This window comes from Macaca mulatta, chromosome 10, assembly GCF_049350105.2.
Source record: "Macaca mulatta isolate MMU2019108-1 chromosome 10, T2T-MMU8v2.0, whole genome shotgun sequence".
In the NCBI taxonomy this organism is placed as follows: domain Eukaryota; kingdom Metazoa; phylum Chordata; class Mammalia; order Primates; family Cercopithecidae; genus Macaca; species Macaca mulatta.
The window spans coordinates 13,625,475-13,638,446 of NC_133415.1; the positions used below are offsets into that span (position 1 = coordinate 13,625,475).

General features: G+C 47.1%; 1 protein-coding gene across 11 annotated transcripts in view; it reads right to left on the bottom strand.

The window, feature by feature from the left end:
- Positions 1–61: 61 nt before the first annotated feature.
- Positions 62–12,972, bottom strand: part of EIF3L (eukaryotic translation initiation factor 3 subunit L) — a 46,815-nt gene continuing 33,904 nt past the window's right edge. For 8 of the 11 annotated variants that reach the window (XM_077949697.1, XM_077949696.1, XM_028827724.2 and 5 more), the window contains 4 exons: positions 12,297–12,467; positions 9,508–10,005; positions 2,154–2,234; positions 62–268 (listed from right to left, as the gene is read on the bottom strand). In XM_077949697.1, the coding sequence (XP_077805823.1) occupies positions 230–268; positions 2,154–2,234; positions 9,508–10,005; positions 12,297–12,467 (789 nt within the window). In that variant the 3' untranslated portion in view covers positions 62–229. Of the gene's footprint in view, positions 269–2,153; positions 2,467–9,280; positions 10,006–12,296; positions 12,468–12,972 lie in introns of all 11 variants that reach the window. The other 3 variants (XR_013399030.1, XR_013399029.1, XR_013399031.1) reach the window with 3 other exon arrangements.

Below are 12,972 nucleotides of genomic sequence, written 5' to 3' on the forward strand. Positions count from 1 at the left end.
GAAATGATGTATTACTGCCATAACCCACAAATCCTCTCCTACAATAATGAGTCAACAAATCTGGCTCCAAAGATCCTTTACTGAGATCCACGTGAAACACTTCGGTCCTTAACTTGTTAACTGAGTTGACAGGCTGATGGCTGATCTAGGTAAAGGTTTCATGGTAGCAAAAACACTTCCTGCCTATAATATATCAAAAGAGGTTCCTGAATAATGTGTGTGAATGTCGTCAAGGTCTCTGTCCCATCTTCTTCAGGGTTCGATTAAGCTAGAAGAGAAAGAAAAGCAAAGTTACACACAGGGATTTCCCCAAGCCCTTTCCTATAGTGTGTATGATCACTAGGTCAGATTCCCAGCTGCTCCTCTGAAGCCAAGAAAGGAAGTCTCTGATGTGGGTGTCCACTATGAGTATGCAAAGCCGTGACATTCATATGGCCCTGCACAGTTCATGCAGATTGTTCTTTTACCTGCCCTTCACACTCAACAAACCCATACCCAACACTGCTCTATCCATCTGACAGAAAAAGAATTCAGAGTGGCCAGATTTTCAAGGTTACTAGTTCAGTTAGGGGTAGAATCAGCAGCTTTCTCCTTTCACAAGAACAGGATCCTTGTTAGAAGACAGCTCTAGCCCACTGCCCTGACAGATGTGATCTAAACAGCCAGAAAGTAAAAAGCAGCAGGGCTGTTAGGATCCTGCAGGAAGAGCCTGACCTCTGCTGGAGAACTCAAAGCACCAGGACACAGTAGCCCCAGCAATGGCCATAAAGAGAGACCCACACCCTTACAGTGTTTGACCTGACCCATAAGACCTCTCCTAGGGCAAGACAAGGAATGCACCAAGTATGTCAAAACAGAGTTTCCTGTCCTCCAGCCTGCAGGAACTAGCCAGACCTGTCTAAGTTGGAAAACAATGCCAAATGGGGAGGGATGGGCAAGAGCAGGCAGTGAATCCACCCATATTAGGAAATACCAGGGAGGGAGAGGAGCGCTGGCCACCCGCAGAGGGAGATCTTGGAAAGAGATGCTCTGGAGAAGGCTGATGCAGCAATTCCTACAGGCCCAACCCCACTCCCCAAACCCCAAGCAGCCAGCCAGTCTAGCTTGAAAATTTAAAGGGCCAACCTCAGGCTTTCTTTTGCAGTGGCACGATCTCTGCTCACTGCAGCCTCCACCTCCTAGGTTCGAGTGATTCTCCCGCCTCAACCTTCTGCATAGATGGGATTACAGGCATGCACCACCACACCCAGTTAATTTTTTATTTTTAGGAGACACGAGGTTTCACCATGTGGCCAGGCTGGTCTTAAACTCCTAATCTCAAGTTTGGCCTCCCAAAGTGCTGGGATTACAGGCATGAGCCACTGCGCCCGGTCTCTTTTTCTTTCTTTCTTTTCTCTTGAGACGGGGTCTTGCTCTGTTGCCCAGGCTAGAGGGCAGTAGGCTTTCTTAATAACAGAAATGAAAAATTTTAAAAGGCCGGGCATGGTGGCTAATGCCTGTAATCCCAACACTTTGGGAAGCTAAGGCAGGCTGGATCACTTGAGGCCAGGAGCTAGAGACCAGCCTGGCCAACATGGTGAAACCTCGTCTCTACCAAAAATACAAAAATTAGCTGGGTGTGGTGGCACACGTCTGTAATTCCAGCTATGCGGGAGTCTGAGGTGGGAGGCTGAGGCAGGAGACTCGCTTGAACCTGGGAGGCAGAGGTTGCAGTGAGCCAAGATCACATGACAGTATAAGACTCCGTCTCAAAATAAATAAAGAAATAAAAATTTAAAAAATGTTAACTCTTGGCTGGGCGTGGTGGCTCACGCCTGTAATCCCAGCACTTTGGGAGGCCAAGGCGGGTGGATCACAGGGTCAGGGGAGCGAGACCATCCTGGCTAACACGGTGAAACCCTGTCTCTACTAAAAATGCAAAAAATTAGCTGGGCATGGTGGCGGGTGCCTGTACTCCCAGCTACTCGGTACTTGGGAGGGTGAAGCAGGAAAATGTTGTGAACTCAGGAGGCGGAGCTTGAGATCGCACCACTGCACTCCAGCCTGGGCGACAGAGCTCTGTCTCAAAAAAACAAAAAAAATGTAAACTCTCGATTCAGTTCCTAAGCCCTGTCTTGAGCCAACAAAAACCCCTCTTCTCTCAGATCTCTCACCTCCTCAAATTTGTGGATCTGACGGATGAAGAAATCCCCATACCGCCTGGCGACCTTGGTGTCCGCGATGTGGATCATGTCCTGTGGAGGAAAGCAGAGTCAGGGAAGAGGAGGAGTCAGGTGGAGGAGCAGGGCCATCTAACCCAGGAGCCACCATGGACTTTCAAGTGACAAATGATAGTGTTAGATGTAAAGGCGGGGAAAAGACCACTGGAAAAACACCACCAGTTAACAGTAAGTCACTCTCTCTAGACAGTTCTTTCTTCCCCCCCTTTTTTTTTTTTGAGACGGAGTTTTGCTTTTGTCGCCCAGGCTGGAAGTTCAATGGCACGATCTCAGCTCACTGCAACCTCTGCCTACAGGGTCCAAGCAATTCTCCTGCCTCAGCTTCCCGAGTAAGTGGGATTAGAGGTGCCCGCCATCTTGTCTGGCTAATTTTTGTATTTTTAGTAGAGATGAGGTTTCACCATGTTGGTCAGGCTGGTCTCGAACTCCTGACCTCAGGTGAACCACTCGCCTTAGCTTCCCAAAGTGCTGGGATTACAGGCGTGAGCCACCGCACCCGGTCAAGTTTATATATATATTTTTAATCAATTCATTTGTACTTTTATTTTCTAGACTTTTATTTTTGTCTTTTATTTATTTTTTTTTTGAGACAGTCTCACTCTGTCGCCCAGGCTGGAGTGCAGTGGTGCGATCTCAGCTCACTGCAAGTTCCGCCTCCTGGGTTCACACCATTCTCCTGCCTCAGCCTCCTGAGTACCGAGTAGCTGGGACTACAGGCGCCCGCCACCATGCCCAGCTAATTTTTTGCATTTTTAGTAGAGACAGGGTTTCACCATGTTAGCCAGGATGGTCTCAATCCCCTGACTTTGTGATCCACCTGCCTCGGCCTCCCAAAGTACTGGGATTACAGGTGTAAGCCACTACGCCCGGCCTAGTCTTTTTTATTTGGGGAATAAAGATGTTTATGCTGGCCGGGCATGGTGACTCACGCCTGTAATCCCAGTGCTTTGGGAGGCTGGGAGCTCGAGACCAGCCTGACCAACATGGTGAAACCCCATCTCCACTAAAAATACAAAAATTAGCTGGGCATAGTGATGGGCACCTGTAATCCCAGCTACGTGGCAGGCTGAGGCAGGAGAATCACCTGAACCCGGGAGGCAGAGGCTGCAGTGAGCCAAGATTGTGTTATTGCACTCCAGCCTTGGCAACAGAGACTCCATTTCAAAAAAAAAAGTTTCCGCGTCTACACTGTTGATAAAATTGCAAATTCGTCCAATCTTCAAATTTTGTTTTTAGCTGAAAATATTTTGAACACCGTTTTACTTTAAAAGTTTCTACATCCTCTAGGTTAAGACCTAAGAACATTCTAAATCTCTGATAGGATTTCTTTCAAGTTAAGAAAGAAGAGTCAAAAAGGGGGAAAAAAAGAAGCACTTTGCCAAAGACGAACCTGAACCAGCACCAGAGGAATAACAATAAAACATGCACTAAATAATAACCAAATGGCCAATTCTTAGGATAAATGTTTTGTTAAACCACCCAGATTAGTTGAGAATAGCTAGGCTGGTAATTAAGAGGTGACAGAAGGATGCAGGAGGCTACTATAATTGCCAAAGAATGTATATGTCAGGTATTGAGAAAAAACTAGGCCAGGCATGGTGGTTCACGCCTGTAATCCCAGCACTTTGGGAGGCAGAGGTGGGCAGACAACCTGAACCCAAGGAGTTTGCATTTGAGACCAGGCTGGGCAACATGGTAAAACTCCATCTCTACAAAAAATACAAAAATTAGCCAGATGTGGTGGTGCACTCCTGTAGTCCCAGCTACTTGGGAGGCTGAGGTAGGAAGGTCACCTGAGCTCCCAGGAGTTGAAGCTGCAGTGAGCCGTGATTTTTGCCACTGCACCCCAGCCTGGACAACTGGAGGAGTAAGATGCTATCTCCAAATAAAAAAAAAAAAAAGGAGAAAAAAAACCAGGCTTGACATGATTCTGGCAAGGGAGAGTTTTATTTTTCTTTATTTATGTATTTATTTATTTTTAGAGACAGGGTCTCACTTTGTTACCCAGGCTGGAACGCAGTGGCTAGATCGTAGTTCACTGTAGCCTCAAACGCCTGGGCTCAAGTCATCCTCCTGCTTCAGCCTTCTAAGGCAGGGGCTATAAGGGACTCCCTCCCATAGCTGGGACTACAAGTACACGCTACCAAGCCTGGCTGAGTTTTCTTTGATTTATAAAAGCATGATTTATAACAGTATTGGAAAACTTCCACTATTGACGTGTTATTACTTTTGGCAAAACTGTTTGTATCGGGGTAGCTAACTTATGCCAAAAACCAAATCTTCCAGAAGTCATAAAAATGAAATGAGAGTATTTATTTTAAAGCAAGATGAACTTGCAAAAACAGACTACCCAAACTGACCTAGAAATTCCACAACTAGATATATAGCTGAAAATTAAAAACATATGTTCACATAATAACTTCTAAATGAATATTCACAGCAGCACTATTCCTAAACCAAAAAGTGAAAAAAGGAACAAAAAAACCCCCAAATCCCAAATGTCCAACAACTAACAAATGGATAAACAAAATGCAGTACCTTAATACATGGGATATTATTCAGCTATAAAAGGAATGTACTGACACATGCTATAACACGGATGAAACTTGAAGACATGTTCAGTGAAAGAACCCAAACACAAAAGCCCATATATTACATGATTCCACTTATCTGAAATGTCAAATGCAGAGAGACCAAAAGCAGATTACTGGTTTGCCAGGGGATGGCAGAAAGGGGGAACTGCGGAACTGCAAGTGACTGCTAGTGGGTAGGGAGCTTCTTCTTGGGGGGACAGAAATGTTTTGGAATTAGACAGTGGAGATGGTTGCAAAACACTGTGAACATACTAATAACCACTGAATTGCTCATTCGTTCATTCGTTCAATTTATTTATTATTATTATTTTTTTGAGATTGAGTCTCGCTCTGGCGCCCAGGCTGGAGTGCAGTGGCGCAATCTCGGCTCACTACATGCTCCGCCTCCTGGGTTCATGCCATTCTCCTGCCTCAGCCTCCTGAGTAGCTGGGACTACAGGTGCCCGCCACTACACCCAGCTCATTTTTTGTATTTTTAGTAGAGATGGGGTTTCACCGTGTTAACCAGGATGGTCTCGATCTCCTGACCTCGTGATCCACCAGCCTCGGCCTCCCAAAGTGCTGGGATTACAGGTGTGAGCTACCGCGCCTGGCCCATTCAATTTATTTATTTATTTTTATTTATTTATTTTTTTTGAGACGGAGTCTCGCTGTGTCGCCCAGGCTGGAGTGCAGTGGCCAGATCTCAGCTCACTGCAAGCTCCGCCCCCCGGGTTTACGTCATTCTCCTGCCTCAGCCTCCCGAGTAGCTGGGACTACAGGCGCCCGCCACCTTGCCCGGCTAGTTTTTTGTATTTTTTAGTAGAGACAGGGTTTCACCGTGTTAGCCAGGATGGTCTCGATCTCCTGACCTCGTGATCCGCCCATCTCGGCCTCCCAAAGTGCTGGGATTACAGGCTTGAGCCACCGCGCCCAGCCCATTCAATTTATTTATGGAGACAGGGTCTCACTCTGTCACCTAGGCTGGAGTGCAGTGGCGTGGTCTTGGCTCACTGCAACCTCCACCTCCTAGGCTAAAGCAATTCTTGTGCCTCAGCCTCCCAAGTAGCTGGGATTACAGGCATGCACTACTACACTCAGTTAATTTGTGTATCTAAATAAATAAATAAAAACGAAAATCTTATCAGACATTAAAATGTCCAGCTTGAACTTAAAAGTACCAGTTAAAACTAACACCGTTCTTCAACCCGCCTCCCCTCCTGAGAGGAAGCTACTGCTATGTTGCTTGTTTATCCTTCTGGAAAGAACTTGATGCATACACAGGCATACACAAATGTATTACTAGTCACTCTGTAAAAATCTTTCTTGTATTTTTTGTAATATACAAACCATCCAAATGTTAATCAACAGGAGAATGGATAAACTGCAGTACAATAACAACAGTAGATGCTGGACTATCAGAACAACAAACACGAAGGAATCACTGCTACACACAATGGACGGTGACTCACTCAATTATAATGTTGGGCAAAAGAAGCCAGACTTAAAGAGTACATACTATGTAATTCCATTATATAAAGTTCACAAACAGGCAGCACTAACCCAAGGTGTTAGACATCAGGACAGGACAGGCGCAGTGGCTCACACCTGTAATCCCTGCGTTTTGGGAGGCCAAGGTAGGAGGATCACTTGAAACTAGCCTGGGCAACAAAGTGAGACCCTGTTTCTATAAAGTAAAAACTTAAAATCAGCTGGGAACAATGGTGCATATCAGAGTTCGAGACCAGACTGGGCAACATGGCGAAATCCCATCTCTACTAAAAATACAAAAAATTAGCCAGTCGTGGTGATGTGCGCCTGTAATCCCAGCTACTTGGGAGGATGAGGTAGGACAATCACCTGAGCCCAGGAAGTTGAGGCTGCAGTGAGCTGAGATTGCACCACTGCACTACAGCCTGGGCAACTAGAGCGAGACCTTGTCTTAAAAAAAAAAAAAGAAACTAGCCGGGCGCGGTGGCGGGCACCTGTAGTCCCAGCTACTCGAGAGGCTGAGGCAGGAGAATGGCGTGAACCTGGGAGCTGGAGCTTGCAGTGAGCCGAGATCCGGCCACTGCACTCCAGCCTGGGCGGCAGAGCGAGACTCCGTCTCAAAAAAAAAATAAAATAAAATAAAAAAAAAAATAAATAAATAAATAAAAGAGAGGCCGGATGCAGTGGCTCACGTCTGTAATCTCAGCAATTTGGTAGGCTGAGATGGGCGGATCAACGAGGTCAAGAGATTCAGACCATCCTGGCTAACACGGTGAAACCCCGTCTCTACTAAAAAATGCAAAAAATTACCCGGGCGTGGTGGTGGGTGCCTGTAGTCCCAGTTACTCAGGAAGCTGAGGTAGGAGAACAGCGTGAACCTGGGAGGTGGAGGTTACAGTGAGCTGAGATTGCACCACTGCACTCCAGCCTGGGCGACAGAGCGAGACGTCTCAAAAACAAATAAATAAATAAAATTTTTTTAAAAGGCCAGACACGGTGGCTCATGCCTGTAATCCCAGCACTTTGGGAGGCCAAGGCGGGCAGATCACGAGGTCAGGAGTTCGAGATCAGTCTGGTCAACATAGTGAAACCCTGTCTCTATTAACAATACACAAAAAATTAGCTGGGTGCGGTAGTGTGCGTCTGTAATCCCAGCTACTCAGGAGGCTGAGGCAGGAGAATCGCATGAACTCGGGAGGCGGAGGTTGCAGTGAGCCAAGATCGTGCCACTGCACTCCAGCCTGGGCGACAGAATGAGACTCCGTCTCAAAAAAAAAAAGCTTTGTGGGCCGGGCGCGGTGGCTCAAGCCTGTAATCCCAGCACTTTGGGAGGCCGAGGCGGGCGGATCACAAGGTCAGGAGATCGAGACCACAGTGAAACCCCGTCTCTACTAAAAATACAAAAAATTAGCCGGGCGCGGTGGCGGGCGCCTGTAGTCCCAGCTACTCAGGAGGCTGAGGCAGGAGAATGGCGGGAACCCGGGAGGCGGAGCTTGCAGTGAGCCGAGATTGCGCCACTGCACTCCAGCCTGGGCAACAGCGTGAGACTCCGTCTCAAAAAAAAAAAAAAAAAAAAAAAAAAAAGCTTTGTGCAGTGGCAGTATGGCCAATGAAGGTTATGTGAGGTATGATTATTGCTAACTAAAAATAAAAAAATTAAAAAGGCAGCAGGACAATGGCTTCCCACTTGTAAAGTACTCCAACAGTCTACAAAGCACCATCCCCCTTTCTCCAACCTCATCTACATAGCCTCCTTTCTCAGGCCACTCGGGCATACCGCAGGTGTCCCTTAAACTTACTGGCCTCACTCCTCTTCGGGGCCTTTGCTCTAACTATTCCTTTGCCTGGAAGGCTCTTCCTCCAGGTATCTGGGGAGCATTTTTTTTTCTTGAGACAGAGTCTTGCTCTGTTGCCAGGCTAGAGTGCAGTGGTGCGATCTCAGCTCACTGCAACCTCTGCCTCCCGGTTCAAGTGATTCTCCTGCCTCAGCCTCCCAGGTAGCTGGGACTACAAGCATGTACCACCATGCCCAGCTAATTTATTTTTAGTAGAGATGGGGTTTCACCATGTTGGCTAGGATGGTCTTGATCTCTTGACCTCATGATCCATCCACCTCGGCCTCCCAAAGTGCTGGGATTACAGGCAAGAGACACCGTGTACGGCCTTTGGTGAGCTAGTAAGAATCCTCCACCGGGTGGATTGCTTGAGGTCAGGAGTTTGAGACTAGCCTGGCCAACATGACAAAACCCTGTCTCTACTAAAAATATAAAAATTAGCCATGTGTGATGGCAGCCTCTTATAATCCCAGCTACTCAGGAGGTTGAGGCAGGAGAATTGCTTGAATCTGGGAGGCAGAGGTTGCAGTAAGCCGAGACTACATCACTGCGCTCAAGCCTGGGCAACAGACTAAGACTGTCAAAAAATAAACAAACCAAAAACCACTCCCTTCAAGTCTTAGCTTAGCTTAAACTTCACTTTCTCAACAAAGCCTGTCTGAACACCATATTTAACACTGCAACCTGTGCCTCCCACCACCTCTTCCTCCCTTTACTTTGCAGTGCTTGGCAACCTCTTATTACATAGTTTAATTATAACATCTATTGTTAGCTGGGCATGGTGGCTCACGCCTGTAATCCCAGCACTTTGGGTAGCCAAGGGTGGCAGATCACCTGAGGTCAGGAGTTTGACACCAGCCTGACCAACATGGAGAAACTCCATTTCTACCAAAAATACAAAATTAGTTGGGCATGGTGGCACATGCCTCTAATCCCAGCTACTCAGGAGGCTGGGGAAGGAGAATCGCTTGAACCTGGGAGGCGGAGGTTGTGGTGAGCCAAGATCGTGCCATCACATTCCAGCCTGGGCAACAAGAGCGAAATTCTGTCTCAAAACAAAAACAAAAACAAAAACAAAAACAAAACAAAACAAAAAAACCCCAAAAAACATCTATTGTTTATCTCGTGTTTTTTTTTGTAAACAGAGACAAGGTCTCACTACATTGCCCAGGCTGGTCTTGAACTCCTGGGCTATAGTGATCCTCCTACCCCAGCCTCCCCTAAAGTACTAGTATTACCAGCGTGAACCACCGCGCCTGGCACCTTGTGACAGTACCACAAGGGCAGGAATCTCTGATTTTGTTCCCCAATATACTTTCATGTGCCCACAATAGTGAATGAAAGATAGTGAACACTTAATACAAGACCCCAAGCCCGGGGACAGCATACCTTATCAATGTAGAAGTCAACCTCTGAGGCTGACTGAAATTCACCATCCAGGGCTGAGATGCCGCTGGTCCACACCAGATTCTTCATCTTGTGTTTGAAGACAAGAAGCTGGATCCGGAACTCCTGCTCTGTGAGGTCCAGGAAGCCAGCCAGCTTGGCCACAGGCATGGTGGTGTAGAGCTTGAGGAAGCTGCGGATGGTGGAAAGCTGGGCCTGCTGCTGCACTTCATCAGAAAACACCTTCAGCTGCTGCAGGAAGGGCTCTTTGTGGTAGTTGGGGTGCACATTATCATAGTTGGGCACTACAGGCGATAGGAACTTGGGGCAGGAGTAACTGAAAAGTTCTTCATAGACTTGTGGGTCACCTTTCTGCATGCGCAGCATCTTGTCCCCATATTTCTCCCGCAGCTGGAGGTGAATGCTCTCATCAATACGCATGGGGTACATAGTGAGGGCAATGGCCAGCAGCGCATGCATCTGCTCATTCTGCTTGTTAATCTGGGAATGGGGTGGAGAGTTGTACCCGGTCAAATAAGATGGACTTCCTGAGGTCCCCACCGTCAGTCAACTGGCCTCACCATTCTCTGCACAGATCTTTCACTTACCCAGTTGTCTCATACCAGCCACGGAATTTACCCCACCTCTCTTCCAATCCTCCCTCTAGATCTACTTAACTTCCATCCTAGGTCCAGATCCTCCTTAGCCATTTCCTGGATTCCTTACTGGCACCTCTGCCTTAGTCTCTCCAGTTTGTCCCACACATCACTAGCAGGTCAATCCTTTTACACCAGTTAGGATCGAGTTACCCAAAACCTTTGATGCGACTTTGATGCCGACAGAATATAGACTAAACAGTCATGTGCTGTGCAACAACGTTTCAGTCAACAACGGGTCATGGGCTACATATAGGATGGTGATCCTACAAGATTATAATCCTGTATTTTTACTGTATCTTTTCTGTTCAGATACACAAATACCTTGTGTTACAACTGCCTATGTTATTCAGTACAGTAATATGTTCTAGAAGTTTGTAGCCAAGGAGCCATAGGCTATACCATGTAGCCTGGGTATGTAGTAGGTTATCCCATCTAGGTTTGTGTAAGTACACTCTAGGATGTTCACACAACAAAATCACCAAACGGTGCATTTCTCAGAATGTATCTGCAGCATCAAATGACACGGGACTATACTTTACCTGGGTTAATGAAGGTTCTCAGAATCCAATAACCCAATTCCTACTGCCTATTTGCCCTCCAGCCAAAACGGTTTATTGTGCTGCTGCATCACCACACCTTCAAGTCTCAACCACTTTGCTCATGCTATTCTCTGCCTAGGAAGCTCCTCCCAATTCTATGTATGCTTTGAACCCATCCTCCTTCCCATCAATATCCACACCTTATTTTTTTTTTTTTTGAGACGGAGTCTCGCTCTGTCGCCTAGGCTGGAGTGCAGTGGCCGGATCTCGGCTCACTGCAAGCTCCGCCTCCGGGGTTCGCGCCATTCTCCTGCCTCAGCCTCCGGAGTAGCTGGGACTACAGGCGCCCGCCACCTCACCCGGCTAGTTTTTTGTATTTTTTAGTAGAGATGGGGTTTCACCGTGTTAGCCAGGATGGTCTCGATCTCCTGACCTCGTGATCCACCCGTCTCGGCCTCCCAAAGTGCTGGGATTACAGGCGTGAGCCACCACGCCCGGCCCACACCTCATATTAAAACACTCAGAAGCCAGTGAACACTCTGATGTTTGTATTTTTCTTTTTTTTTTGAGACGGAGTCTTGCTCTGTCGCCCAGGCTGGAGTGCAGTGGCCGGATCTCAGCTCATTGCAAGCTCCGCCTCCCGGGTTCACGCCATTCTCCTGCTTCAGCCTACCGAGCAGCTGCGACTACAGGTGCCCGCCACTTCGCCGGGCTAGTTTTTTGTATTTTTTAGTAGAGACAGGGTTTCACTGTGTTAGCCAGGATGGTCTTGATCTCCTGACCTCGTGATCCACCCGTCTCGGCCTCCCAAAGTGCTGGGATTACAGGCTTGAGCCACCGCGCCTGGCCTGATGTTCATATTGATGCTGAATAAATAAATGTAGGCACTGCTGGAGGATATAATTGAAACAAAAGATATTATCATCAAGATGTTAATGATCTGAGATAACAGGCATCACAACAGAAACTCTTAGAGTATGCTAGCCATTAAAACATCATTTTGGCCGGGGGTGGTGGTTCACGCCTATAATCCCAACACTTTGGGAGGCCAAGGTGGATGGATCACCTGAGGTCAGGAGTTCGAGACCAGCCTGGCCAAATGGTGAAACCCCATCTCTACTAAAAATACAAAAATCAGCTGGATGCGATGGCACATGTCTGTAGTCCCAGCTACTCAGGAGGCTAAGGCTGGAGAATCACTTGAACCCAGGAAGCAGAGGTTGCAGTGAGCTGAGACCGCACCACTGCACTCCAGCCTGGGTGACAGAGACTTGGTCTCAAAAAAAAAAAAAATTAGCCGCTGAGCCGCTGTTGTGTCTGTTGTGTGCACTTTTAGACCCAGCTATTGGGAAGGCTGAGATAGGATGATCGCCTGATCCCAGGAGGTTGAGGCTGACGTGAGCTGTGACTGCGTCACTGCACTCCAGCTGGGTGATCTACTAGTAGGCACAATCATCATAGAGCACTCTACAGCCGTGAACTCCTGGCTTAAAATTGCAATATTTTGGATGGTGTTTACCAAGAACGGTTGGCATAGGTGCCAAGGAGCCTTCTGATTAGAAAGGTCATTGGTGGCAGGCAGAGTCCCCCTTACCATCTCATACTTATATGTGGTCCTCTGAAACATGCTCTTGGTCCTCTGGATGTAGAGGAGGATGTTGGCGAAGACCCGGATGGCATCCTGGTAGCGACGCATCATCAAATATGCAAACCCAACATAATAGTATGTGGTGACCTGGCACTCTGGCACGCGGGAATACATACTCTGCAGAAGGAGGTGGAACATACATCCATGAGTCTCAATTCATCCTAGATAGAACCAGAGGTAGAAACACCAAGAGTTTTCCCTGCAGAGCCCTGAACTATCCAGAGGAAGCTCTGCAGTTCCAGAGTTTGAGAGCCCATCTTCCTATTCATCAATTAAGTTGTATGTTTTGAGGAATCCATTTTCTTAGCTGTAACAAGAAGGTTCTGGATCAGGTAATTCCTAAAATCTCTTTCAGCTCCAAAATGCTATACATCTCAGTTTTGTTATTTTTCCTTGTTTTTTCAATTAAGTCCTTTTGGACAGGGAAGACAGAAACACATACACACACATGAACCAAACACCAAATAATCTGTAATATTTTTCTGTGGTTAGGAAGAACACAACAGCTAACCATGTATCAATGAACATACCATCTCAGAATTACATCTTTACTTCTTTTTTTTTTTTCTGGGATGGAATCCTGTTCTGTCACCCAGGCTGGAGTGCTATGGTGTGATCTCGG